The sequence below is a fragment of the Paralichthys olivaceus genome, chromosome 18, assembly GCF_024713975.1.
Source record: "Paralichthys olivaceus isolate ysfri-2021 chromosome 18, ASM2471397v2, whole genome shotgun sequence".
Classification (NCBI taxonomy): Eukaryota; Metazoa; Chordata; class Actinopteri; order Pleuronectiformes; family Paralichthyidae; genus Paralichthys; species Paralichthys olivaceus.
In genome coordinates, this window is record NC_091110.1 from 2,966,107 (window position 1) to 2,991,517 (window position 25,411).

Genomic DNA, 25,411 nt, shown 5'->3' on the forward strand with positions numbered 1-25,411 from the left:
GGCTGGAACAGAGTTAATGCTCACAATGCTTCAGCTCAGTGTCAGGCTTCTAAAGAAATGCTTGCTGCTTGATGGATAGCTTCAGAAACTCATCCCTTTGCACCTTTCCAATGTCCGATGTCTTTTCTGGGTGGCCATGTCTGATCACCTCTCTCACTCTCTAAAACCGATAATCTGACATTCACACCCACTTCGCACCTCTTCAGTGACTGCTCAGTTGTGCGGGGGTGAGAAAGGAGCTGGGATTTGAATCTCCTGGATTTGGGGAACATTTTTCAATGCTGTGATTCCCATAAACAAAATTCCATTCACCTTCATTGTGTCGTGTGGAGGCAGGAATCTGAAAAGCAGATATCTACAGACGGGAAGATGCATAAAACCAAAACTATACACGCATGGCTGGACACCATCACAGGCAAGTGAGAAAATATGTTTTTGAGTAATTTGGGTGAACTATTGGTTAAACAGGGGGAGAGAGAAGGAAGGGATCGAGCGATTCATGTGTACAGATGGAGAACTGTCGGCGAGATACTGTTGGACAGTAATCAAGCCATGCTAGTCACACACCCACACACAAACACATAGAGTGACACACACACACACACACACACACACACACACACACACAGAGATCCGCACATAATTTATGTAAAGAGAACAGGGTAGAGTGATAGCAGATAAGGGGGGATGAGAGACAATAATTGGGAAAGTAAAACTGACGAATACAGAAGAAAATACAGGAATTCTCGATACACAGATGATCAGCAGGGCTCTTATCATTCTGGTTGTCTTACATTTTGACAGGAAATTCAGTATGGAACCACAGGTGTGAATACAAAAACCTTCTCGGTAGCACTTGCCAGTGCCAGTGTTACAAATCCTGCCTCATTGAAATTCATGACACGTTTGTTATCAGAGCAGCATTTTGCAACACTGATCACAGTTCTGAAAAGCATCATATTTAGTGACACCTGTGGTTCATGGTGGTCGCACCAGTACATGTATTTTCATCATATATTATCAAAAAAAGCACATATGCTGTCACTCATACTTAATAACAATTCTAAGCAGATTTTGAATGGGTTGTGCTTTCACACTAGAGTTTCAAATATAAGATGGCTGATTGCAAACTAATTAAATACATTTCAGTCACTTCAAAAACAGCTTTTTAAATGTTGACCTTAAGATTTGCAATGACAACATCAAAAGCTATGGTACATTATTTCTACCAAATACAATGCATTGTATTCAGTGGAAGTACCACATCAAATTAGGTCAATTATGTCACTTTTAAGTAAAAGTGTCACATAATATCAGCTTCTGTAAGCTTCATTAGTTCTGAATGTTGACAGTCCTAAATGTAATATACATATTAGTTGCCTGAAGGCCCTGCACAAACCCTTTATTACAGTTAGAGTGACATCTCTTGGTGAACATCCTGTATACTAACTGTAACAATGGGATACGGTTGTAGCGTATACAGTCTACTACATGTAGCATAAAATGTGATTGGCAGATCTGCTGTCAATTCTTTAGAGAATAAAAAGAAATACTTCTACACTCCAACAAAAAGGGCACAGAGATATAGTTTTCATAACGGTTGAACCTACTGAGTCAAACACAATACAGACTTGAGAATACATGCACTACATTGATAATGCTACACAAACAAGAAAAGTAAAAGAAAATGTCTTTTTTTCAAATACAGTAAACTCAAGGAACACATTCATTCCCTAATACTGTTAAATTAACTGAGTTTTAAATAATTCAAATAAAAACAGACAATGCTATTCATGCTCGTGACAGTAAGAAAATGACTCAGAGCTCATTTAAATGATTTGATTTTGCATTCATTAATCAGTGTGTGTAGACTCAAAAGACAAAACATGCTTCCTGACTGATTCATCATTTGCTTGATGATTGTTTAACAACCAACAGTTGTGTTAATGTATGTTCAAAGGCCATAGTGTTTGAAAAGGTCTTTTTTTTGGCCCTAGATACGACAACGCGTGGTGATAAAAAAGACAAAGATGTGCCTCGGACTCAGAGATAAAAACCAGCTGGAAACCAAAATGTTTTTCCTCATTTTACTGCAGCTCTCATCCTTCCTCCTTTTAGTGTTCCTGTCCCCTTCTTTTCTTCTCTCTCTCGCCCCCACAAACCGCCTCCACAGTCAAATTGATTTAAGTTTACCTCCTGAGGGGGCTACAATGCGGGCGTGTGTGCATTTCATGCATGTGTATGTTTCCATCTGTCTGTAAAATTCTAACTCTAGGGGAAACTACTCGACCTCAATTTGCAATTCAGTTCACAGAAAAAACTGTGTAAAGGAATAATCCATCAGAACTGGAGCTTGCAACGCCAAAAACAAAGTGTCAAATTTTGTCTGTGTGCACTAATGAGACGAGTCCGGCTCAGAGCTGCTGGAGGACTGCAGAGGCTGGAGGACTGACACATGGAGGGGATGAAGAAAACGGTAGAGATGACATTCATTGGTGTTTACCTGGCATCTGCTTCACTGTAGTATTCTCTAGCCACAATATCCTCAAACAGCTCCCCTCCTGTCACCCTGAGAAATGTAAAGATGGAGGTTAAAATGTAGAATCGAGAAAAGATTTTCACTCTGGCAGCACATACACACATATACACTTGCACACGCACACAAACACACACTCTGACACAAACACACAGACAGGAGGGGGATGTCCTCATTAGGGGGAAACCCCGGCTGCAGGATTCACTCCAAGTGGGTTGCCATGGAGACTGGCTCCAGTACTGGAGAGTGTGGATGTATCTCTCCGTACGTGTGTGTGTGTGTGTGTGTGTGTGTGTGTGTGTGTGTGTGTGTGTGTGTGTGTGTGTGTGTGCGTGTGTGCGTGTGTATGTGTGTTGGTGTGTGTGTGTGTGTGTGTGAGTGTGCGTTTAAGTAGGAGCTGCAAGGGGGAAAGGAGGGAGGGAGGAGGTGATGCGGGGTTGGGCTGTTATGTAATGGGGGATCTGCCCTGGAAGTGAGGAGGGGGTGAAAACGAAGAGAAGAAATGAAGGGAATGCGGATATGGGGGGAGAAAGTAAAGCAGTGTAGAGAAGACAGGTTGAAGGAAGGGAGTGGAAAATGAAGCACTAGGGGAGTGGGAGGAGGATGAAGGATGAAGGATGAAGGATAAAGGAGGAGGAGGGAGAGCAGAACCACACAGCAAAGGAAATAAAGAGAGCTAAAAACAAGGAAAGAAGGAAGGAAGGAAGGAGGAGGAAACAAAGCTCAAACTCACAGGTCAAAGATTAAATAGTGGAAGCCTTCCTCTGAGATACTGTCATGGAGACGAACTGGAGGGAGGTGAAGAGAAAAGAGGAAGAAGAGAAGCAGATAGAGAGCAAGCATCAAAATAACATCTTTTTCTTTTGGGGGATGATATTTGTTGTTACCTTTAAAAGAACACCTCGCATTGTTTCTGTTTTAAATGAAAATGTATAATACTGTTGTCAACAGTGAATCTCTGTCACGGTCATAACAGCATTTTTAAATGGTGACATTCATAGTACATGTATTTCAGTGGATTCAGAAACACAGTGATGGACTTGTAGCATGTTGACTTCAGTGAAACTTGACAGAAATCATGTATTACATCCAAAAACCATTGACAACACAGCAGTGAGCCACACTGTTAAACTGGAAAACGTGTTCCTTCATTGTCATCAACACACACACACTGTAGTTTATTTGGACTAATTTGAGTCCAAATACTCACAAAAGCTTCAAATGTGGATTAATCCACCACGGAACATAGTCCCTAACAAATGCAGTGTTTCTTGAACTTTCTTTGATAACGAAACCTTCAATGAGAATCTGTTTTAGGAAATAAAATAAAAAAGGATTGTATGTAACATGCGATGTCTGGCACTATATCTTCATGACGTGATTTAAAAGGTTTTCGTTCTTGGTGATAAAAGCCACAGAGAAAGTAGCCGTCAGACAGTGTTAGAGATGCAGTAACAAGTTAATGGTTTCGGTAATGTCATTGGATTTGTTGAAAATAAAGTTAAATTTTAAAATTCAATTGATCAAGCATAGAACGAATGAACAATTTAATTTAAAAACAGAAAACATGGAATCTCATCCAGCAGTTGAACACACTAGTTTGTTTTCCAACATAAATCATGTGTTGGATGTTTGGCTGCACGGCCTGTGCTTGCAATATAATGCACTGTAAAAGATCACAATGTATTAATGATGAGGGCCACTTTTTTCTGAGATGACAGAAAGATTGTGATCCACTGATCGAGGCAACACTCACCGATGTTGGGGTGCTTGAGCAATCTGCAGATGCGGGCCTCTCTCTCCAGCTTCTGATGGTCTACAAGACAGTCACATGAGGATCTTACAACCGTGTCTCAGATTTAGAGAAACAAGTGAAGAGGCAGCTTGGTGCTGGTTTTTGTGAATTTACAAAAAGATTATTGTTTAGGAATAACCTTTTCAAAAATTCAGTGAAATCAAATGATATCATGATGAAAACCAGATTTAAGTTTGTGTAGATCAGGAGTGGGGAACATATGAGATCTGGCCCAGAATATGAAATATGAAAAAATTCATAAATACAAAACAAGCAAATCAGAATTACAAAAATTATTATAAAACAGTAGACTAACAAGTCTAACTCAGTCAGGGTGAACGGACACACTAGTAGAGATGAAAAATGCCCATCCCAGCATAATTATAGCTGAAATTGTGTTAAACTGATTGAGTAACAATGTTATTCTGCAGAGGTGTCCGACAAGAAACTCTCTGACAGAGACAATGTTCTGCAGTCAGGTTTGGTGAGTGAGTTCAAAGTCACGAAACTGAAACCTTGTTCAGGCGGCGTGTGAAGGAGCCTTGATGCTGCAGTGAAGCTGCTGGAATCAGACGACGTAAAATTGTTCTAAAGCGTCAGGATGTCTCGAAGAACTGTTTCCACGTTCCTCTCTGTCCAGTGATGAAACAACGTCATCAGCAACAGTTTCTACTGCTCTGTAGTCAATAAGGACTGGGACAATTTCACTGAACTGCACTGATGTCCCTGCCTGTGACACTTTGACACAAATAATAACAGCATTTTGCTAAATCCTGCATATAGTATGTTTTGTTTTTTTTGCTTATAGTATTTATTTTTTTATTTTCTATATTTATAATTGAACAAACACATCACAGCAAATTCCATGTATGTGTAAACCTGCTTGGCAATAAAACCAGATTCTGATCTGACATCAGATTCTTCATTAGAGAGATTAGTGTGATATATGTGTTCAATTATGTTGTATGGTCCTTGAAGGATGTTATAAGAATTGAAATGGCCCTTGGTGGGAGGTTCCCCGCCCCTGGACTAGATAAAAGTTTAAACTGTTCTCAAGGTTATGAGACACACACACACACACACAGTTTATATACATGTGTTTGCACATAAACAGCCAATGGCCTGAGGGCTATACTTGTCCCAGATGCCCATTTTAACCCCTAAGTCCAAAGAGGAGAGGAGAGGAGACAAGAATGAGGAAAAGGAAACAAGCTGGCAGGAGATCCAGATGAGAAGCAAATTGAAAGGATCCAGACATCTGTCTTCTATCTGCTTTTTATCTGATCGACAGTGTCACAGTTATTAACTTGACATCTGTATCCATCATGTCAAGCAGCTGAATGTTGTCCTCAAAGGCCACATGCACAGAAGGAAGAGAAAGGCCTTGGACATTCTGCAAAAGAGACTGGTGGTGTGAGATCCGGGCTGGCCACACCCATGATCCCATTCCTTAACAGTAGTTATACCTTTGTTGCTGTTTTTAGATGATGTGTTTTTCACTGTATTTGATGATTGGGAGAAAACGACTGACACAATGCCGCGAATGATAATAAGATTATGCATAAAAGCAAATAGCAATGTCAAGGGACACTTTGCATTATCACCTGATCTGTGGTAGAGTGTGAAAACTGAGGACAAACTCATTATTTTAACGTCCCTTCATTGTAATCGGTTGAGGAAAATGTACATTTTCCCAAACATCCTTTTTGATGCATGGATCCTTCCTCTCGCCGAGGATTCGACAGTGCATCTGACTGAAACCATCATCTGCCTCTCTCCGAGGAACAGACGAGAAGGCTTCACACGCTGGAATCAAACAAGCGCTAAAATATGCTAATGTGAGCCTTCAGATCTAGGACATACACACTACACACATTATGATGAAAACCTGCAGGATGTCTCTGCTTCTGCCTGTGACTGAGAAAACACACAGACAACCACTGAGCAGGGATAAACATCTTCATTGCGCTCCTTCGACTTTCTTTCTCTCACCTCTGGCCGAGAGTTTTTTGGTGTTGATGATTTTGGCGGCGTATTCTTGGCCCGAGCAGAGTTTGACACAGCGGCGCACCACTGAAAAGGCCCCCCTGGGAAACAAAGACAGGAGACAGGAGGAGGAGACGGGTCAGCTGCCATATAAGCTTCGTCAGCATCAAAAGGGACATCTCAGCTATCAGACTGACCTCGTTGTTGTCCTCTCTGGCTTTAAACCAACCGCATCTGCATGCTGATATGCATCAATGAGCCTGATATACATCAATGAGCCTGATAAACATTAATTTGCCTGATATGCGTCAGTCTGGTGTCAAGGTCTGTTTCCCTGACAATGTGTTTTTCCATGCAAGGCTGGATCACCAACCAACTTTCTGATTTAATAGAAATAGCTCCACAGAAATGGAGTGTCAACAGTATCAGGTCCTCCATTCTCCATCTTCGGGCCATTTCCTGAAGATGGACTTTGTTTTAGTGTATTATTGTGAAAATGCATTGTCAGGTAATGAACACACAGAAAACTGGCTCAAGGTTGCATTTCTCCTTCTCAGAAGCATAAAGCTGTGCCCATTCACAAAGGATTATTTGTATTATCAATACATCTGACAGTTGTTCTCTTTAATAATCAATTGATTGTCCAGTGTGTGAAATAACAGGATCAAGTGAAAACTGAAGTGATTCTTCCCTGAGCTGAGTCAATAAATATGTCTTGCTTTGTCTGAGCAACGGTCGAAAACCCAAAGAGTTTACTAACAAAGAAAACATAAAGTATTCATATTTTCAGAGGCTGGTAACAGTTACTCTTTTTTACAGAGTTGAATGATTACTCATTTATCAAATTGAGTAATTGAACAATATCAAATTGTGCTAATTGATTTTCAAACAGCTAATCTATTAATCAACAAATCATTTCAGCTTTAGACTGGTTGCTTTCTGAAATTGAGAAACTCCCAAGTATTAGAGGGCGGCTGTGGCATAGAGCGGTCGTCCTCCAACCAGAAGGTCAGCAGTTCAATCCAAGTCTTCCCCATCTGCATGTTGAAGTGTCCTTGGGCAAGATGCTCAACCCCAAATTGCACTCAGAGAGCAAAAAAGTGCTGCTAATAGATGCACTGTATGATTGTGTATGTGAATTGGTGAATGGAAAACTGTACTGTAAAGCACTTTGAGTGGTCATCAAGTTCATAAATACAAACTATTTACGTGGTTTCCCCCTAACCTTAATCAAACTTTATCCCTAACCATTCATTTGCTCAGATGCTTAACCTCAACCTGGCCTCAGCATAAACCTAACCAGTTGTCTCTGCTGCACATGTCCATAACTTAACCTTAGAGCTAAGCCCGGCTGCAGAGGTGTGCAGGAAACACAAGATAATGAGGGGAAAAGAATCGGGCTGGAGACAGAAACAAACAAACCATCATGACATTACAATCCAGAATATTACTGTGAAGGACATTTTGACCATCCTAACACATTACATCTGCACAGCTCCATAAGGAGAGTAGACACTGTCTCATTCCACACATAATCCACTCTCCAACTAGCAGTATTGTAGTGTCTACGCTCATGGACTTTCATATCGAATTCAGATGCCCCAGACAGAGAGGCACCAACTGCAACTCTTTTTGGCATTGCATCAGGAGCAAGACGTAAGGACACCACGAGATTTAGGAATGCATACTTTAGGACTAACTATACAAAAGGATGTGAACACCTTCATGTAACATAGAGAGTGACAGCAATTCTAGCCATTCATTGATCTGCTGTTAGAATGGGTGATACAAGTAGAGGAAGATATATGGGGATGCTGTGGGAGACATCTTCAGACTTGGGGGGGACAATTGCTCATGTTATTCTGTTAGTGTTTGTATATTGTTTCACCTTCTGGTCTCCTTAATGCATCAAGTCTACATTAAAATCTTCTGCATAAGACATCAGCTGCTGCCTGAGTTCTCCTTTCACCAGCTTCCAGAAAACGTCCATCACAATTACATTTAAATGTAAAGAAATTACACTTTTCAGCCTGTTTGCTCAGAAATCTGCCCAGCATCAAGGTTATGACAGTAAATGAATAATGAAACAAAAACATAAGATATTAATAAAATGTCAAATCATGACAGTCAGCTAGATGTCTTTTTCTGCAGGCTATCTGCAGGAAGCATTAAATCCAGTTTCCAGAAAGGCCTTAGAACGTAATCAAATGTCTTACACTTAATTCACAAAGATCTTAATTTCCTCTCTTGATTTCCACACACAGTGAGTTTTTTAGGACTACTCGGGATGTTTTACACTACAAGTGAGAATGCAGCAAGAGAGCTTTACATGGAGCGTTGTTGCTACTGCTAAGTACTGTTTGGATCCATAATGTGGCGATTAGCAGGAGCCTATGTCATGGTTTCTGCAGGGATCACCAAGCTCAATTCCAGACTTTGTAAGGCATTTGTTGAACAACATAGACTGACTGTTTCACAATCACAATACCCACAGTACGAAAGGTATCAATAGAAACCAGGATAGATAAAGGGCCTATAGAATAATTAACCCAGTAAAACATGGAATAAATGTTATTTAGATTTATACAACATTGCGTCATGATTTCCTGGCAGATTCTAGATAATATAATTAATTCATTACACAACTTGGATACGCAGCAAAATACAGCAGATGGAAGGAGTGATGGACTAATTTGACAAAAGCTACTTAATTTAACATCAGACGTCTGGAACAATAGTACTGGGGACACATTTTCTTACAGTCACCAACAAAAACACTTGGCTAGAAAACGCATGACTTCTTATTACCTGATCTCAATGCTTTTTTAAAGGAGACATATTATACATATCGTGTATGTTGTGATTAGGCACCACACCAATAATATTGAATTTAACTGATTAATGCTTATATTCAGGTTCACAATTTTAATTTGTGTAACTTCTTCACAATGTTTTTTTGTGTGAATGTGTTACACGTCCAATGCTGCATCTCCTCCTTTCAGCCTCTGTCTGTAACACTTCTACCTCTATTTTAACGTGGGTAAACCCACTAGAAAAGCAAATGAACACCTTTCCCATTGCCAGTGGTGGAGTTTGCCTTTCCCCCCCAAAACAGTTTCAAATGCACAACCTCTGGCATATAAATCAAAGTAAAATCCAGTTTTAACACAGATACACATTGATACAATTTACTCAAATTTTGTGACACGCTGTATGTCTATGGCTTCACCCGGAAACAACCTGCTACAAATAAGAGAAAAGCTAATAAAGCTGTTTGTGTGGGTGGGAAAAGAATAAAGCTGTGGAACCTCCCAAGTCAGAAAAACAAGTGTTTTCCCTTTTCTACACATAAATAACATCCACGAAAAAGCGCCCCCTGTTGAGGCTCTACACACTTCTTATCTCAGTGACATGAATAATATCTGAAAAGCAGATTGTGATAGAATGAGAGAAAAAAAGGAGAGCAGCATTTCAAGAACAAGTATTGTAAGTTAAATGTGTGTGTGTGTGTGCGTGCGTGTGTGTGTGAGAGAGAGAGTGTTCTCTGGAGTTTTTTAAGGCCACATTTGCTCATCAAACCCAACAGAGACAAGCAGAAATAGCCACCTCTGTCATTTCTCAGAGCTAATTTTATCTCACCTCAGTATTGTTACGCAATGAAACACTCACACGCCCCCTCAGAGCCCCAGCCTCTCACAAGCTCTCCAGCATGCATGCATTATGAGGAGACGAGGGTGAGTAAGCATGGCACTCGCTGACACTCCCGCCGTGTGGTAGAGAAGGCAGCAGAGCGTCGACATGACAGGTTATCTGCGGGGCAGGTGGGAGTCAGGAGGGTGGTCGGATGTGGATCCGAAACCTGCTGATTAGCTGAGTGTAACAAATCAAAATCACACACAAAATCTTCTATATTCTCCATCATTTCATATTCGCACTATGAACCAAATGTTCAAGTATAGCCGTTAAGCCAATGTGTAATGTACAGTAAAGAGGTTAAGTATTAGAAATAAGAATGCAAATGTATTTTTGATCTGACAAATAGGAATAACAACATAAAATGCATCTTGTGATCTCCACTACAGCTGAGAGAAATCCATTAGTTGTTGAAAGCTATGACATGACTGAAAGCTCCATGAAAAGCCAATTAGAGGACAATGGGTGAAGATTAGATAAAGATCACACTTGTGTGAATTTTCTTTTGAGTTAAACTTCTAGTCATCAAGACATTTGTTTTCCAAAAACCAGATTAGATCTGACATATTTACTTGATGAATCAACGAGTAAGCCTTTGCATGTGTTCTACTGACCCTGAGGCCAGCACCCACTGCTACTTGATGATTACACCAATTGCAGTGTATACTTCTTCCCAAATGGCCACAAGGGGCAACAGTGACACCGTTTCAAAGTTTGTCAGGAGCTGGTGGAGACCCAAAACAGAGCTAAAAGAGACAAAATGAAACTTCCACTGGTGAATGTTAATATAAAAAAATCACAATTCCAATTTTAATTTTATGTGGGCATCAACTGTATTTAAGGATGAAACCTCCTCAAATAAGAAGTCAAACTTAATCACCCCTGTTTGCTGGTTGCAACATAGGTTATAAACCCCACCTCATCCACGTTAGCAGTTGGGACATGGATCAAACTAAAAAGTACACATCATTCTAGATTGCTCTTATCACAGTCATGTACACTGTATGTTCAAGTGTGTCATGTTTCTGATAAGTTGGGGGGTGAGACGTTTTGATGGGAGCATTTGTTCAGGAATTTTTATGGGTGGGACCGCGATACTGTGGCTCCCCCTAAAGATCACAACAAATGAGATGGCAGCACCCGTATTTACGATGTTTTGGCTTCACGTTGAACAATGGGAACATGAGGTGAAGATGTCGTCCATCTTTATATACAGATATTGGTTCATAGCTCATGTCCACTGCCCTCCGCTGACTCAAAATCAATTGCTGCACATTATGCTGTCTACCTTGAGTCAAACAATGTTACAGGGGTCCAACTCTACATCAGTGAAGCACTCTTTGCATCCTAAAATAAGTTTTTTTTCAATGCTGGAAAAGAGGCACATTTTTACAGTTGAGATAAATTGATAAATGACTTCTATGCAGAGATGGAGGAAGCACTCAAGCACTCAAACACTGCTGGCACAGCTGTTGATGGGTGACCCACTTAATCCCTGAGCCACAGGCGCCCCAAATAATTTTGGATATTAATTGACTTTCAAAAAAACTTCTGATTATTTTTCTGTGAATGTTGATTGGGGCCCAATCCCAAAAGACCTCTGTCTCTTAATACTTGCACAGAATACAATCCTCCAGTCTTTACTACACCACATACACACACACACGCACACATACACACACACACAGAACCCCAGGATATGCCAGAAAGTGACAACACAGGCAAAACAGTAATAAGGCTCTGTTATCAGTAAGGGCAGCTGGTGCTGCTCCAGCACCTCTATTGTCTTTAATTTATCACTCACACTGACACACACACACACACAGGGATGGATTTGACTGCCATCACAGAGGGGCGTCTGTACAGCCAGTAAAAATAAAATCTCAACAGAGGTTGACAAGTGAAACCAACTTGTTTTTTTCTCCCTAGGGAGACTGTGGAATGAATGTTCCTGTGAGACCAACACTGCAGAGAGATCCTCTCTACCCACGCACAACCTGACAGAGACACTGAGTCCACTTTGCATCTACCCACTGTGGCACCCATAGCCTCTTCAGTCTCTCTCAATTTGTCTGCATCCTATTAGGGGCCACACATCCCCAATCTCTTTATTCATTCCCTTCCTTTCCTTCCTTCCTTTCCTTTTTAATCCAAAAACCAACCTCGTTACATCTGCAGCAGATCAGGGGCAGCAGCATTATTATCTGACTTCTCTCCAAAGCTGTGATTAAAGCCATGATGGTGATGAGGGAGCTTAACTCCGACACGTCAGCTCTCCCCACTGATATTAGCCCTGTTAGTCCCTAATGAGCCTGTGGCCACAGAGGAGGAGGAGGAGGAGGAGGAGGAGGGGAGTGAGCCCAGAAGTGCTCCTGGGCTCATGCAGCCCCATCTTCATGCAAAATCTATAACTACTGTGTGATGGCTTGTCACAGTCTGGCTCCTGCATGGAAACAAGTGGTGCAAAGAGAAGTCAAACAATCATGGTTCAGAGGCTGACTGTACATGCACGAGAGCTCCGGACCAGCGTGCGTTTTGTTTTGAAGGGACGGAGCCGCATCCATCAGCGCAGATGTGCAGACCCTCCCTCCTGCTCTGTGGGGTCAGGCTGCATGCAGGGGACTCACAACAGCGTATAATGGAACAGCGCCTTACTTGCCAAGCTCCTCGTAAAGCTGGTATTCGTCAGTAAAGCGTGTACAAGTGGTCGTAGCCATGATGCCTCCTCCTCGGACGGGTGCTGGTGCCGAGTCCAAAATGCGCGGTGCGTCGCTGCGGACGGGGAGGACCTCGGGCTCAGTCTCCGCCCACCTCAGACCTCCGGGCGGCTGAGTGGTTCAGCTGCAGCGCGCACACACACACACACACACACACACACACACACACACACACACACACACACACACACTGTAACACATACTGAAACACACACTGTAACACACACACACTGTAACACACGCTCACACACGGCAACACACACACACTGTAACACACGCTCACACACTGCAACACACACACACTGTAACACATGCTCACACACTGAAACACACACTGTAACACACACACACTGAAACACACGCTCACACACTGCAACACACACACACACACACACACACTGTTACACTTACGCACTGAAACACACACTGCAACACTCACATACACACACACAATGAAACACACACACACACACACACACACTGTTACACGTACACACTGAAACACACACTGCAACACTCACACACACACACACTGTTACACTTACACACTGAAACACACACTGCAACACTGACACACACACAATGAAACACACACTGCAACACTCACACACACAATGAAACAGACACACACACACTGTTACACTTACACACTGAAACACACACTGCAACACTCACACACACACAATGAAACACACACTGCAACACTCACACACACACATACACTGGAACACACCCGGTCCCGGCTCTGGTAGCAGTAGAAGCAGGGAGATGGACTCTTTAAATACCGCACAATATGGTAACGGGAGCTCAGCACATGACGTGTTCCCCCAGCAAAAGAAAAGAAAGAAGAAATGAAGAACGGAGGAAATCAGAGGCAGAGCGTGCTCTGATTGAACAGTGCGGGGAGCCTGCGTTTGATTACACATCATTATAAATCATAAGATGTGGAGCCTGCAGCCGATAATGTAATTACCTCACTTGTAACTTACTTGAGAAGCCTGCGCCAAGTGTGTGTTTAGGTTTTCATGAGGAAACAGTCCGCAGCAGGGCCTTCTTCATGTCCACTTTACCAAACAAAGAAATAATGCAACAATAGTTTAATTTGGACACAGCCAGATTTACCTGTCAGGGGGCCGCAGAGCAAAAGTGTATTGTTGGGCCCCCACCAACCTCACTTTAGCTCCTTTTGTCTTCAAAATGGGAATTGAATAAAATTGGCATTCACTCCCTGGTTAGATTACTCTGCAGTAGATCAAAAATCAATAATGATGGAAGCATTACACCCAGGTGAAAGCACACATTTCTTCTTGGTCTTTATAGTTGCTTTCAAACATGCACTGAACTCAGGAGAACCTCTAGGGTTTCTCCAGAGTGCCTGCTGCTCTACCCCTCGCATGAATCCTGCAGAGGTTTTGTTGTGGTTGTGAATGCATCTGAGCAGAGAACCCCAAATAACATTTGTGTACTTAGTGTTTTTTACTTCTTCGAAAAATCATCCAACAATTATCAGTTTACAGCACGTTTGAGCCGTCAAACATGACTCATCATGGAACAGAACAGAAAGGAGAACTCTTCCTCTGGCAATGGGAAATGAGTTCATCAACTTTTAAGTGTTTTTTTTTTTTTTTTATTCTTTTTGTTTGCATATTATTTATTTGTTTTGTTTTATGATTTTTTGTGGGTTTACATTCATAAAAAAACTGAATATTCCCACTAATATGGTTGTAAGAGCTATTTTTTGTGTTTTTAATTCGTTGCCCATATTTTGTCTCCAAGCAGTCAAAACATGACGCTACCACAAGCGATGTAACAGAATACATTCACTTAGTTCATGTACTGCACTGTAAATGTTTCATGCATACTCATACATATATCAGTAAATACTTTCTACTAGGCTACATTCTTGTAATGCATTGTGTTATATACTTTTAAAAGTAATCAATAACAAGAGCTCATGTTGCAAGTGGACTAGAACGTAGAACAAGAACACCATCAGCTACGTGTCTGTGGTGTCCACAGTTGTTTGTGTGCATAATTGAGGTTTGATGGAAACAGCACCAAGTTGTTACTGATGATATCCTGGTGCTGTGTGTGATTCACTGACAGTTTGTCTCTCCTGTAACACTGGCAGATACCACTGTCCTCCAGCATACCACTGTGTGTCATGCCACTTCTTTGTGCCGTACCACTTCGACAAGGGGTATGTCCTTCACATATACAGCTGCTGTTGTAATATGCCTTACACAGGCCATACCATCATGATTATGTCTTTATTGGAAATGAAGACACAAAGATGATGTGCAACGAACCAGGGATGTTGAAGTTCAATATTAGCACCTTAACCCAAATCCACAGGGGGGCACCCAGAAAAAAATCACTGTGTGTATTTTGCGGTTGTTTTTTTATTAAAATGCATTATTTTAGTATTTTCACTAACACACCACCAGTATATGACAGTGAACAGTGGTATCTGCCAGGAGGTTTATACTTTAGTTATGGATTGAACATTATTTGGCATTATTATTGCATGCAACACTGAGAATGAAAGTGGTGTTCGTGCAACACTGCTACCTCAAGCAGACTGAACTCTGACAGTGATGTTTAGTATATGACAAAAAGAATGAACAACATACGCTTTCCTTGAATTTTTATTTACCACAGCCTTATGTTGGAGTGAAAACCAGTAAATGTGACAGAAATAAAACTTTACATTTCTGCAGGTTCAGCTCTCCTGCAGCTGGTGGAGACGCCTCATCACCTGGTTGAAGACAGACACTTAAATCCCTGCACAGACCATCACCTCTTTACCAACTGCAGCTGGGACATTAACTTGCCATGATAAATAAACTACTTTACTCTTGTGGGCTCTGGTACCGGGGGTCTATGCAGAGCTGCGTGCTCCTCTGTGGACTCGACAGCAGAGCATTTCACCTGCTTGACTCGCTTTGACATATTCCTTCAGGTGCAGCACTTGCAAAAAAAGGTGGTGAAGCTAAAAGACCCAAAGGAAGTTTCAAAAGCTCTGACATGTGACATCTTCATGATGTGTCTCCATTCAATTTTGCAACTGCTAAAACTAGAGAAACAATTTGCAGCACATTTTGATTAACCAATCATTCATCATCATACGGTATTAATGAAATCACAATGTATCATAGTAAAACATGCGCATATGGTGCATTGACCATGTGAAGGCTTTTTTATTTTATTGAAGTTGTAAGGCCTTGTCATATTTTCAACAAAGATGGAAACTAATCATTTCTAATTGATGAGTAAGTGGCAAAGATCTGATCTTTATCTTTACAAACACTCTGAGGAGGCCATTTTTAAAAGCTGCTTCTTGCATCAAACTGTGACACCTGCACTAAGGGTGAACACAACTAATCCAATATCCAGCGTGTGGACTTAAATAAATAACTTGTTAACATTGACAACCAGGTAAACCTAAGGCTTCCATGACCAAGTGACTTCCCCTGCCTTCTGTCTGGTGTACAAATCACTCTGAAGAGCAGCTCTTCAGTGATCATGTGTTCGAGGATCGATCATGTGTGGAAGATTCAACCTACATTCCCTGAACATTGAGAATTAGAATTATTTTTTAAGTTCATTTTATTTGTGTGTAATCAATGTAAAATATCTATAATGTATAAATATGTAAACAGGGCTGAAATTAGAGGAAGTTGGCTAAAATGGAAAAAAGAATCTGCCGCTAGACATTCTGCTGCAGGTAAAACAGACTTTTCAATTTACTCTTGCTTTGTTAACACTCTGATAGCCTTACAGAAATAATAACCTATCAAATGTTCAGATGCGAATAAAAGATAAAAATTCTCCATTCTTAATTATACAGCTCCATCTGATATATTACTAATATCATCATCATCATCAGATAGAAAACAGAGGTGGGCTCTCCTGTCATTACTTCGAGAAGGTTGGAAATGAAGGTGACCAGTTACAATGACAGGTGATTCAATGCTCAAAGGTTTGGGGCAGTGCTACAAGAATAGAAATGGAAAAAAAAAGAATCCAGTACCTCAGGGGGGCAGACAAGGCACTGCAGAGTGGGCAAAATCAACAGAATGATCAGATTTCATATAATAACAAGTCCTCGCCACAATAAGCGGCTTTAGTTCTGCTCTTACATTTAAAAACAAACCTCCAACACAGCAGACCAGCAGGTAAATGTCTTTTTTTACAAGCAGTTCTATAAATAAACTAGGATCCAGTTCATACTTGGCTGATATTTGGCCGTGCCTCAGAACTGTACCGCACTGGGTGGGATGTCAAACATGGACGGGTCGAACTGCTGCCCTCTGAAGGGAGAGCCTTCGGCGTCCCAGCCCTTCTTCAGCATATCGTGCACTTTCTGTGGAGACACACGGAGATGGGTGTGTTGAACATTTCCCCACTTTATTAAGCTAATAAAGACCACAGTGCCATCTAGGGGTGAGTCAACTTTACTGTAACTGACCACAAAAAACGATTCCTCGTTATGTTCTACCTCATTTCGGTGCAGCATTAAATCAAATATGTTTAACAACCTCATGAAACAACATGAACGACATTGTGGAGGTTCAGTTGGTTAAAAGGCAGTTTAGAAACATCTGCACGGCTGAATGACTGAAGAAAAATGCTTCACACGCAGCTGTACCTCTTAACTTTATGCCCTGATGTTTTGGATTTATAAGTGGTACATAAACATCTGATGAATGGTTTATAAAGCCCATTTTCTACTGGTCAAAAAACCCACTTACACCCACTAACATCTGTCCTTTTATGTGAAATGGGAATGGATATAATCGGCATTTACTCCCAGGTCCAATGACTGCAGTAGACACAGGTTTTTAAATCGGCTCCAGCTCCGTTCAGCAGTGACGGTGTAAGGAGACACCCGAGTGAATGTGCTAATTTGGCAAGACAGCGAGGTGAAAGAGTGCCTCAGTTTTCTTGTGCACTCGTTATGTTGAAGACAATGCACCGGGAGGAAAAAACTGAACTTCCTCTACTGGCAGCGGGAAAGGAGTCAAGCGCCTTTTTTTTAGTGGCATCTAATGAGATTTAAAATATCCACATATACCTGCTATTATTGGTGTAAAAGAGATATAACACACAATAATGCAGTTACAGGCAGGTATAAGTGTTTCTGAATGAATCTGTGTGGCAACTACCACTTGTTATGAGTACACAAATGATTTAAAACACTAATACTGTAATATAAATTATGTTTCATAGGAGAAAATGTCAAATACTGTACATTAATTAACACTACAAATGTACTGAATCTGCCTTTAACTCCATTATAGTGTGTTATAAACTTCTTACAACGTGTTTGTATAAAGCATTGAATAACAAAAACCCTTGATTTCAGACGTGGTTGGACTGCATAGCATAAAACCTTCATGTTTGTGTTGAGCTGTGTCCTCACCATTTCATGACTCTGTGGCTTGCCCTGCAGCTTCTGATGGTAGTCGAACGTGAGTCTGTCCAACACGGCGTGCTCGTCGTCGTCAACTGATGCCATGGAGCGCTCGCGGTTAATTTGGTTGATGTCGATCTCCTTCTCGCCTTTCAACACGGCGTTCCACCAAACCTCTGAGGTCTTGTTGAGTGACAGCTGGAAGCCGAGCAGAGGTTTAAAGCTGTGAAAGGTTGTTGTAGGAAAAAAAAAAAGGGGATGGATGTGAAGGTGAGTGGCACATTTACTCACGACCACACAGCTTCCAGGTTCCAGGCTCCACAGAGAGTTTTCTGTGTTGATCTTGTGCATGAATTCTCCCTCCATCAGTGTTTCCTCTTTGGCTCCGTCCCTCACACACACTCGCATGCTGCTGGTCTGCAGGCTAACGCTGACCTGAGAATGAAAACGAGTCAGACTCGCCTGCGTTAAGTGAACAGAGAGCATAACTCCTTGTGTGTTGGATGGTTGAATAAATACGTTTACCTGTTTGCCCTTAACAACTGTCTTTGGCACAAACACGCGGACCTCCACATCAGTGAAGTCCTGAGACCAGCTGTAGTTTTCCCTCACCGCCCCGTTGTAACTGTCGGGATCACACTGAAATCTCTCCTGACTCCTGCAATGCAACAAACAGTTTTAAGACCTTAAAACTTGGTCTTGACCTTCTAGTTTTGTTCAAATCTTTCTCTTACCTGAAAAGCAGCAACACATTTCTTCTCTACACCTCTCACATGGTTTCATCTAAACAACTGTTTGAGACCCACATGATCTAATATTTCACAAAATATCAAAGTCTGAAAAAAGCAATTCATACAAATGTTTGTATCAGAACTCTTTTTCCTTCTGTCCTCCTTCCACTTATCATCTCACATCCCCTCAGATTTGTCTGGTGATTCTAGCGCTAGACCTCAAGGTTGGGAACCACCACAATAAACCATTTACCTTTTTATAACGTTTTTAAAAAGCAACTCCACCTGTAGCAGATACATTTACATATATATTGGCGAAGCAGTATCACGAAGAGCTGGGATCTGTAGGAGCAAGAGTCCAACTAGGGCTGTCAGTCGACATCACACTATTGTTTTTGTCATGTTTAAAAATGAATTTTGCTTCTGAGCGATGGTCGTGGTTTTAAACTCTTGAGCAGCTCTATGAGCAGAGAATGACGAACACCTGATAAACAGCAAAACATTTTACAAATCTGAGGACGATCAATTATGTGTATCTGCTTACAAAATGCATTAGCAATATATATTGATGTATATAACCTTTACTTTATTGCTACTGCTGAAAATTATAAAGTCATAATTATTATTAATTCTTTTTTCGGTCCAAGATTGAATCAGCATTAACAACCCTAATATTGTCAGATGGACTCATATCAGTCACAGGAGAAATTTTAAAGGTACAGTGTGTAGAATTTAGTGATATCTAGTGTTGTTGTTGCATGTTGCAGCTGAACACCCCTCACCTCACCCTCTCCTTCCAAACATGAAAAAAAAAACTGTGCTAGCCTTTAATTGTCATAAAAACTCAAAAGGTGTTTAGTTTGTCCAGTCTGGACTAATGTAAAAAACATGGCGGCCTCTGTAGAGAGGACCCCCTCGATGTAAATATAAAGTATTTAAATATAAAGGGTCTTTTCTGGGGTAAAGAAAACTACAATTCATACAATTTAGATGAAATGAACTAGTGAAAACATCATGAGGATTATTCTACATTATATTTCTGCCAATAGTTCCCTTTCACCTAAATCTTACACACTGGACCTTTAATGCAGAACAAGAGCTTGTAGTCTTTAAACTTTATAACATTTATATTTTGGTACCTCTTAACTATACTATATTGTTTACCTATATGACTTTACTCATTTACTTTTAATCCTAACGTTCACATTGCTGGAGCTCACACATGAACATTTTTATTGACCACTGCATGTGCATTCACTGAGCTGTGCCAACATTTAATGTCATCTTCAAGTTGACAAAGTCAGATTTCACTCGCAGACACAAACAAGAAGCTCTGATTGATAAACCACAGGATGTCACTCACTGCTCTGCTGAGTTTGTGCTGGCGGCTGCTGCCTGGTCTCCCTGAGCGATTGGCCCTGGAGCGGTCGCTTCCGAGGCCGCAGGGGCTGAAACGTGTCCAGCATCCGGCGGGGAGCTCTCCGTCTGCGGTGCCTTGGCGCTCTGCTCCTCTGTCTCCTTGGGAGGCTCAGTGGCCACCTCCAGCTCCTGGACTGCCTGAGGAACACATCTGCTCTCCGCTCTCTTCTGCATCTCGCTCAGCTGTCTCTCTCTGTCGTGCTCTGCCACCTTCTCGAACAGCTTGTACGTCTGAGGAGGAATCACAGATCGGGGCTTGAATTTCACAATTATCAAACACATTTACATCAGCGATGTTATAGTAAATATCAGTTTAATGTAATACGGTTCAACAGAGGACCAAACAACATCCTCTCAAATGATCAGATCAACAACTCTCTAAAACAGTCCGGTCAGTTTGTTAGATTTAGGATCAATAAGCAACTATGGAAGATAATAATGAGCAGGTCCTCTAATTACATATGTGTTAACCAAGTACAGTACTGAAGTACAAATTTGACATTCATGTACTTGAGTATTTTGCGGGTTTGACAGATTATGATGCGTTATCGTTGCTTTTGGAGCAGGAAGTGGTTTCCAACTGGGACACAGGAGCAATCGACATGAATCTCTGACTTCCCCTGAACATTATATGAGCACAGGTTCACAGGCTGTCAATGCTGGCTGCTGGAGGAGGACGTGAACAGGTGAGAGAGGAACCTGTTTCTCCAACAAACTTCACCTTGAGCACCATCTTCTCCGCCACGCCAGGGGGGAAGCCCATCTTGTCGCTGGGGCCGGACAGCAGGCGGTAAAAGTCCGTTTTGCGATACAAGAATCCAAAATAGATCTGAAGAAAGTCCTGAATGTTTCCAACATGCTGCAGGATCCCCAGCAGAGCGTTGTCGTACATCTCCGTCATCTCCAGCGGCGACGCCATCGCGGCTTCGGACGTTTTCGATCGATCGTGGAAGTTTTTCCAATCGACAAAAAGAGTGAAAAGAAACAGCTGCGAGTTCAAACGAGAAAGAAACAACCCGAGCTGCTCTGATCAGCGTTTCTGAACGACTGTGTTCCTCCTTCCAGAACAGCAACCACACATCCGGTTCTGTGTTTTCAGTATAAGTGCAAAACCTCAACCACTACGTAACTTTTGACCGAAAAATAAAATAAAACAGTATGAAGGAAACAAAAATGTATAAAAAAGCAGTATTATACACTTCTATAGCTCAGACAATTGTCATAACAAGTTCAATCAAGGCTACTCTTTCACTGTGCTATTTTATTTATCTCTTTGCGGTCGGTACGTTCCACAAATCGTCCGGTGGAAACAAATACCTGGCGCCCTAATAAACAGTTCCAGTTTACAGGCGGAGTTTTCGTGAAAAAGAACCGTTTTGCCCTTTGGATGCAGTTTAAAAAAATCATATCCGAACCAAGTTATGATATTCCTCTGAAAAAACCACGGCTTCATTAGAGAATTAACAAGTTAGCTATCAGGATTTGCTCTCTTTAGCATAGCCGGCTAACAAACATTCAGAAAACATGGCGGTGTCCTTGAGCGGCGCAGGCAGCGCGAGGCTCCTGGTAAGAAAACAGTGTTTTAATGTGTCTAATACATTCATCTGGCAGTAAGCAGACATGTTACTAACTGTGCTGAGGTCAGCTGCACATTTCACTTTATTGCTACTACCACCAACAGCTTCGGTTTCATGTGTGGCTATATTAACCTGAGATTGAATTCATAATCTGATATTTAACTTACTTATGTGATCTGCTACATGACAGACACGTGCAAGCTTTACAACATTGAAACAGATGCATAGACCGTAGTTATCTAACATTTCCACAGCCATTTGACTTTAAATAATTGGTGCCACGTTGAAGTCAGTGTTTCTTTTTTATGAATGTGGATTGTATTTGATAATAAGGTGAGATTAAATGGGTTTAAAATATCTATCTTCGCACAGATCTTGGATTTTTTTTTTTTCAAATCAGGATTAAGGCAACAAAAATGTGTCAAGTGACACGTTCCCACAGTTATCAACGTTACGATATATTTTAATTTCGATTATTACATTTTAAAAAAGCTATCGTTCAATAAAATAGTATTTTTGTGTCTTTCCTTCTTCACTTGGTGTCTTGTCTTTTGATTTCTGTCAGAGGAGCATTTTATTCAACTTTATTATTATTTATTGGACAGAGACAGTGTAAATTAACTGAACATTACACGCATGATAAAAGTCTGATTAATGCCAGAACAGTTGGATTGGATTGCATTAGATTATATAAGTGCACCCAATAAATTAGCTACCAATTGTGTATAACGTCTACTTGAGCCTTGACAGTCTCTTGTAATCCAATACAACAGCTATGTATTCAAGTGTTTTTACTAGACTGCACTGTGATGAAATGTGTTATAATATCCTGCCTGCTCACCTTAGGAATGAAAAATCATTAAAAATCACAGTGTGATGCAGTTTGTATTATGTTGACCACCGTGTTGTTAAGCATCGTTTCAGTTTTTTTGCAACTGAAACGTGTAAATTCAGACTTGTAACTTTAATGTCCATTTGTAACTTGAGCGTCTCGCTGTGTTGGGGGTTTCTGCTTTACACTTTTCTGCTCTGAGCATAAGAACATTTCTCAAGCTCTATTTCCTAAACCCCCCCTCAGCCTATAAACTGTTCTCAGTCCTCACTGTAGTAACTGCAGTGTGTATTTTACTCTCACTGCGTTCCTTCTGTTTTTCTACAGGGGGCTTTAACCAGGGCTGGATCATTATTCAGCTCCTCTGGAAGCAGAAGCCTCCATGTTACTTCAGTGTGCTGCAAGGTAAACAGTGACATCATTTAAGGCTTTCTTCTGATCTAACATCACTGGGGGTGCGTGTGTGTCTGGGGGGGTAAAACTACTCTGATGGCAGGCCACAAGACTGTAGTCAACTGTTGCCATTAACAAAAATTTCACATTGTTTCTCTTTGACTGATAAAATGCTGTTTCATAGTTGGATCTGTTTGTTTGGCCTTCATAAAATCTCCAATGCACACAGCCCTGGGGCAGAAAACACATTTCCACATGTTGTATCAGCTGATCGTCATGACTTAGAAATACAGCAGCTGCTGGAAACCTCTCATTCTTGCATTGCTCAACTTCTTTTAAGCCACATGCAACTTTGACAGTTACTGTGACACATGATCCGGTGACAAACGGCAGTTAGCAGCAGTGATGATGACACACGAGTCTATTCAGTAAGCTCCACAGACATAGACAGCACACCTGTGTGTGCCTTCAATGTCAACCGACTCGACTTGAAACACAACATCACCATGCAAAGCACTGACTTTGGTTATTGTTTTTCACATTAACATGATTTTAAATCCAGCTCTACATCTCTTTCACCTGTAACTGACTCACAACACGCAACCTGAACTCAGTTCAAACACAGACAATTCATTAATTTGTCTTAAACACACAGTGACAGAGGAGCTGTCTGATCTTAAAACAGCGGTTTGGTCGTGCAGGTTCAGTGTGAAACCTTCCACAGACTTCATAAAGTCCAGATCAGATTGTTTGAGCTATAGCAGCTATTTCTGCTCTATGCACTAACAAGTCTGGCTTACCTCTTGGTTTACTGAACATTTCCCACCATTATTTTGTGTTACCTGAAATGTGGTCTCTTTCTTTTTGTTTGATCTTTAGAATCGAGCTGCTCGTATCCGAGTGGGGAAAGGAGACAAACCTTTGACCTATGAGCAAGCACTTCACCCTCAACACATTGGCCATCGCAAGGGATGGCTGTCGCAGCATACCAGTGAGCATGACCAAGCTTGTTAAAGAGCAATATAAAGCGTCGTCATCTAACTACCGTTGTGGTAAAGTGTCAAGCTCAGCAAGCTCAAGAGAGTAAAGCTGAACTGCACCTCCGTTAAAAGAATTAGAGGTCGTTAAAAAGCATCATGTGTCTGAAACATTTAAAATATCAAGGTTTGTTAAGTATAGAAATAGAATTCCATATTCAAGAAGCCGGGTATCATACGAATTTGACACAGTTCAGTGAGTCAGAAGTTTGGTCAGAAGATTTATGGGTTTGTTTTCGCTTAGAAAAATATTGATGGAAATCATCATGCAGAACCTGTAATGAAATCATCATGATGTCATGACATCATACCTACAATATAATCATCAATTATTTTAGAACTATATAAGCTTCACATCTTATCTATGTAAGATGAGGTTAGAGATACCTGAAAATATGTATTTGTGCACTAGACTTTTGACTTTTATATCAGCACAGTCAACACAAAAGGACACATGCATGTGATGTCACTTATAGTCATCATGAAATCTTATGAGGGGAAATAATTCTAAACAATTTAAGCATTAGATGTTTCTTTATTATGTGCAGAGATGTATTGATCTTTGAAGATGATATATCACAGTAACTGTTACCGCATGTATTGTATAGTAATGTAATGTACCTTATTGTACTTTAGGCCTCAGGAAAACTCTCCTTCCCTTTTCTGCCAGGTAACCTCAAAGGAGAGGAGGGAGCAGCTGAACGTTCTGTAGAGGATGTTTTCATAAGGAAATTCATGTTCGGGACTTTCCACAACTGCCTGGCAAATGAGGTTGTGATCAAAAGACGCGGCAACTTGCTCATCGTGTGCGCTTTAATGTTACAGAAGCTCCCACCGCATAAGTTTTACTTCCTGATTGGCTACACGGAGTCACTGCTGTCGCACTTTTACAAATGTCCCGTCAAACTAGAGATTCAGACCCTGCAGGAGAAAGCTGTGTACAAGTACCTCTGATGGATGATTTGGATCCCTTCTCCATTCCTGTTCAATGAGTGATGCCACCTGTTTCCAGTTTCCCTAACAGGTTTTTTTTTTTCAATTAAACTTTCAAAATCAAAGAAAAGTGTTTGAGTGTCATTAAACATTATGCCTGAAATGATCATCCGATTTCAACAATTTATTTCCATATGCCATATCACTGGTTTGCTGTGGTTCTACCCAAAGTGTTGCATCAGGGTCACCGTACATGGTCAGTGAAGGGCAGCACAGATACAAAAAATGGATCAAATGTATTATAAATATAGAATTTTCTTAAAATCATGAGAATCAATGGTACAAA

At 41.0% G+C, this 25,411-nt stretch overlaps 3 protein-coding genes across 10 annotated transcripts in view; 1 reads left to right on the plus strand and 2 right to left on the minus strand.

Annotated features, from left to right (window-relative positions):
• Positions 1-12,845, minus strand: part of LOC109626490 (calcium/calmodulin-dependent protein kinase type II subunit beta) — a 44,367-nt gene extending 31,522 nt beyond the window's left edge. For 2 of the 8 annotated variants that reach the window (XM_020082500.2, XM_020082497.2), the window contains exons 1-5: positions 12,666-12,844; positions 6,324-6,418; positions 4,293-4,352; positions 3,270-3,324; positions 2,504-2,569 (exon numbers count right to left, since the gene is read on the minus strand). In XM_020082500.2, coding sequence (XP_019938059.1) covers positions 2,504-2,569; positions 3,270-3,324; positions 4,293-4,352; positions 6,324-6,418; positions 12,666-12,727 — 338 coding nt within the window. In that variant the 5' untranslated portion in view covers positions 12,728-12,844. Of the gene's footprint in view, positions 1-2,503; positions 2,570-3,269; positions 3,325-4,292; positions 4,353-6,323; positions 6,419-12,665 lie in introns of those variants that run through there. The other 6 variants (XM_020082501.2, XM_020082499.2, XM_020082498.2 and 3 more) reach the window with 5 other exon arrangements.
• Positions 12,846-15,359: 2,514 nt separating this feature from the next.
• nudcd3 (NudC domain containing 3) lies at positions 15,360-21,595 on the minus strand. Its single transcript, XM_020082299.2, has 6 exons — positions 21,015-21,595; positions 20,238-20,524; positions 18,669-18,801; positions 18,435-18,578; positions 18,153-18,341; positions 15,360-17,093 (listed from the first exon to the last, which is right to left on the minus strand). The coding sequence occupies exons 1-6, from the start codon at positions 21,210-21,212 to the stop codon at positions 16,983-16,985; spliced, it is 1,062 nt and encodes a 353-aa protein (XP_019937858.2). The 5' UTR covers positions 21,213-21,595; the 3' UTR covers positions 15,360-16,982.
• Positions 21,583-25,195, plus strand: mrps24 (mitochondrial ribosomal protein S24). Its single transcript, XM_020082300.2, has 4 exons — positions 21,583-21,859; positions 23,030-23,107; positions 23,975-24,086; positions 24,803-25,195. Exons 1-4 carry the CDS (start codon positions 21,818-21,820, stop codon positions 25,084-25,086), a joined length of 516 nt encoding a protein of 171 aa, XP_019937859.1. The 5' UTR covers positions 21,583-21,817; the 3' UTR covers positions 25,087-25,195.
• Positions 25,196-25,411: the final 216 nt, after the last annotated feature.

Coding starts and splice junctions, on each gene's coding strand:
- nudcd3 (XM_020082299.2), bottom strand. CDS start 21,212: ATGGCGTCGCCGCTGGAGATGACGGAGATGTACGACAACGCTCTGCTG. Junction 18,579..18,668: donor CAGTTGTTAAGGGCAAACAG/GTAAACGTATTT, acceptor TTTCATTCTCAG/GTCAGCGTTAGCCTGCAGAC. Junction 17,094..18,152: donor AGCCACAGAGTCATGAAATG/GTGAGGACACAG, acceptor GTGTCTCCACAG/AAAGTGCACGATATGCTGAA.
- mrps24 (XM_020082300.2), top strand. CDS start 21,818: ATGGCGGTGTCCTTGAGCGGCGCAGGCAGCGCGAGGCTCCTG. Junction 21,860..23,029: donor CAGGCAGCGCGAGGCTCCTG/GTAAGAAAACAG, acceptor GTTTTTCTACAG/GGGGCTTTAACCAGGGCTGG. Junction 24,087..24,802: donor ATGGCTGTCGCAGCATACCA/GTGAGCATGACC, acceptor CTTTTCTGCCAG/GTAACCTCAAAGGAGAGGAG.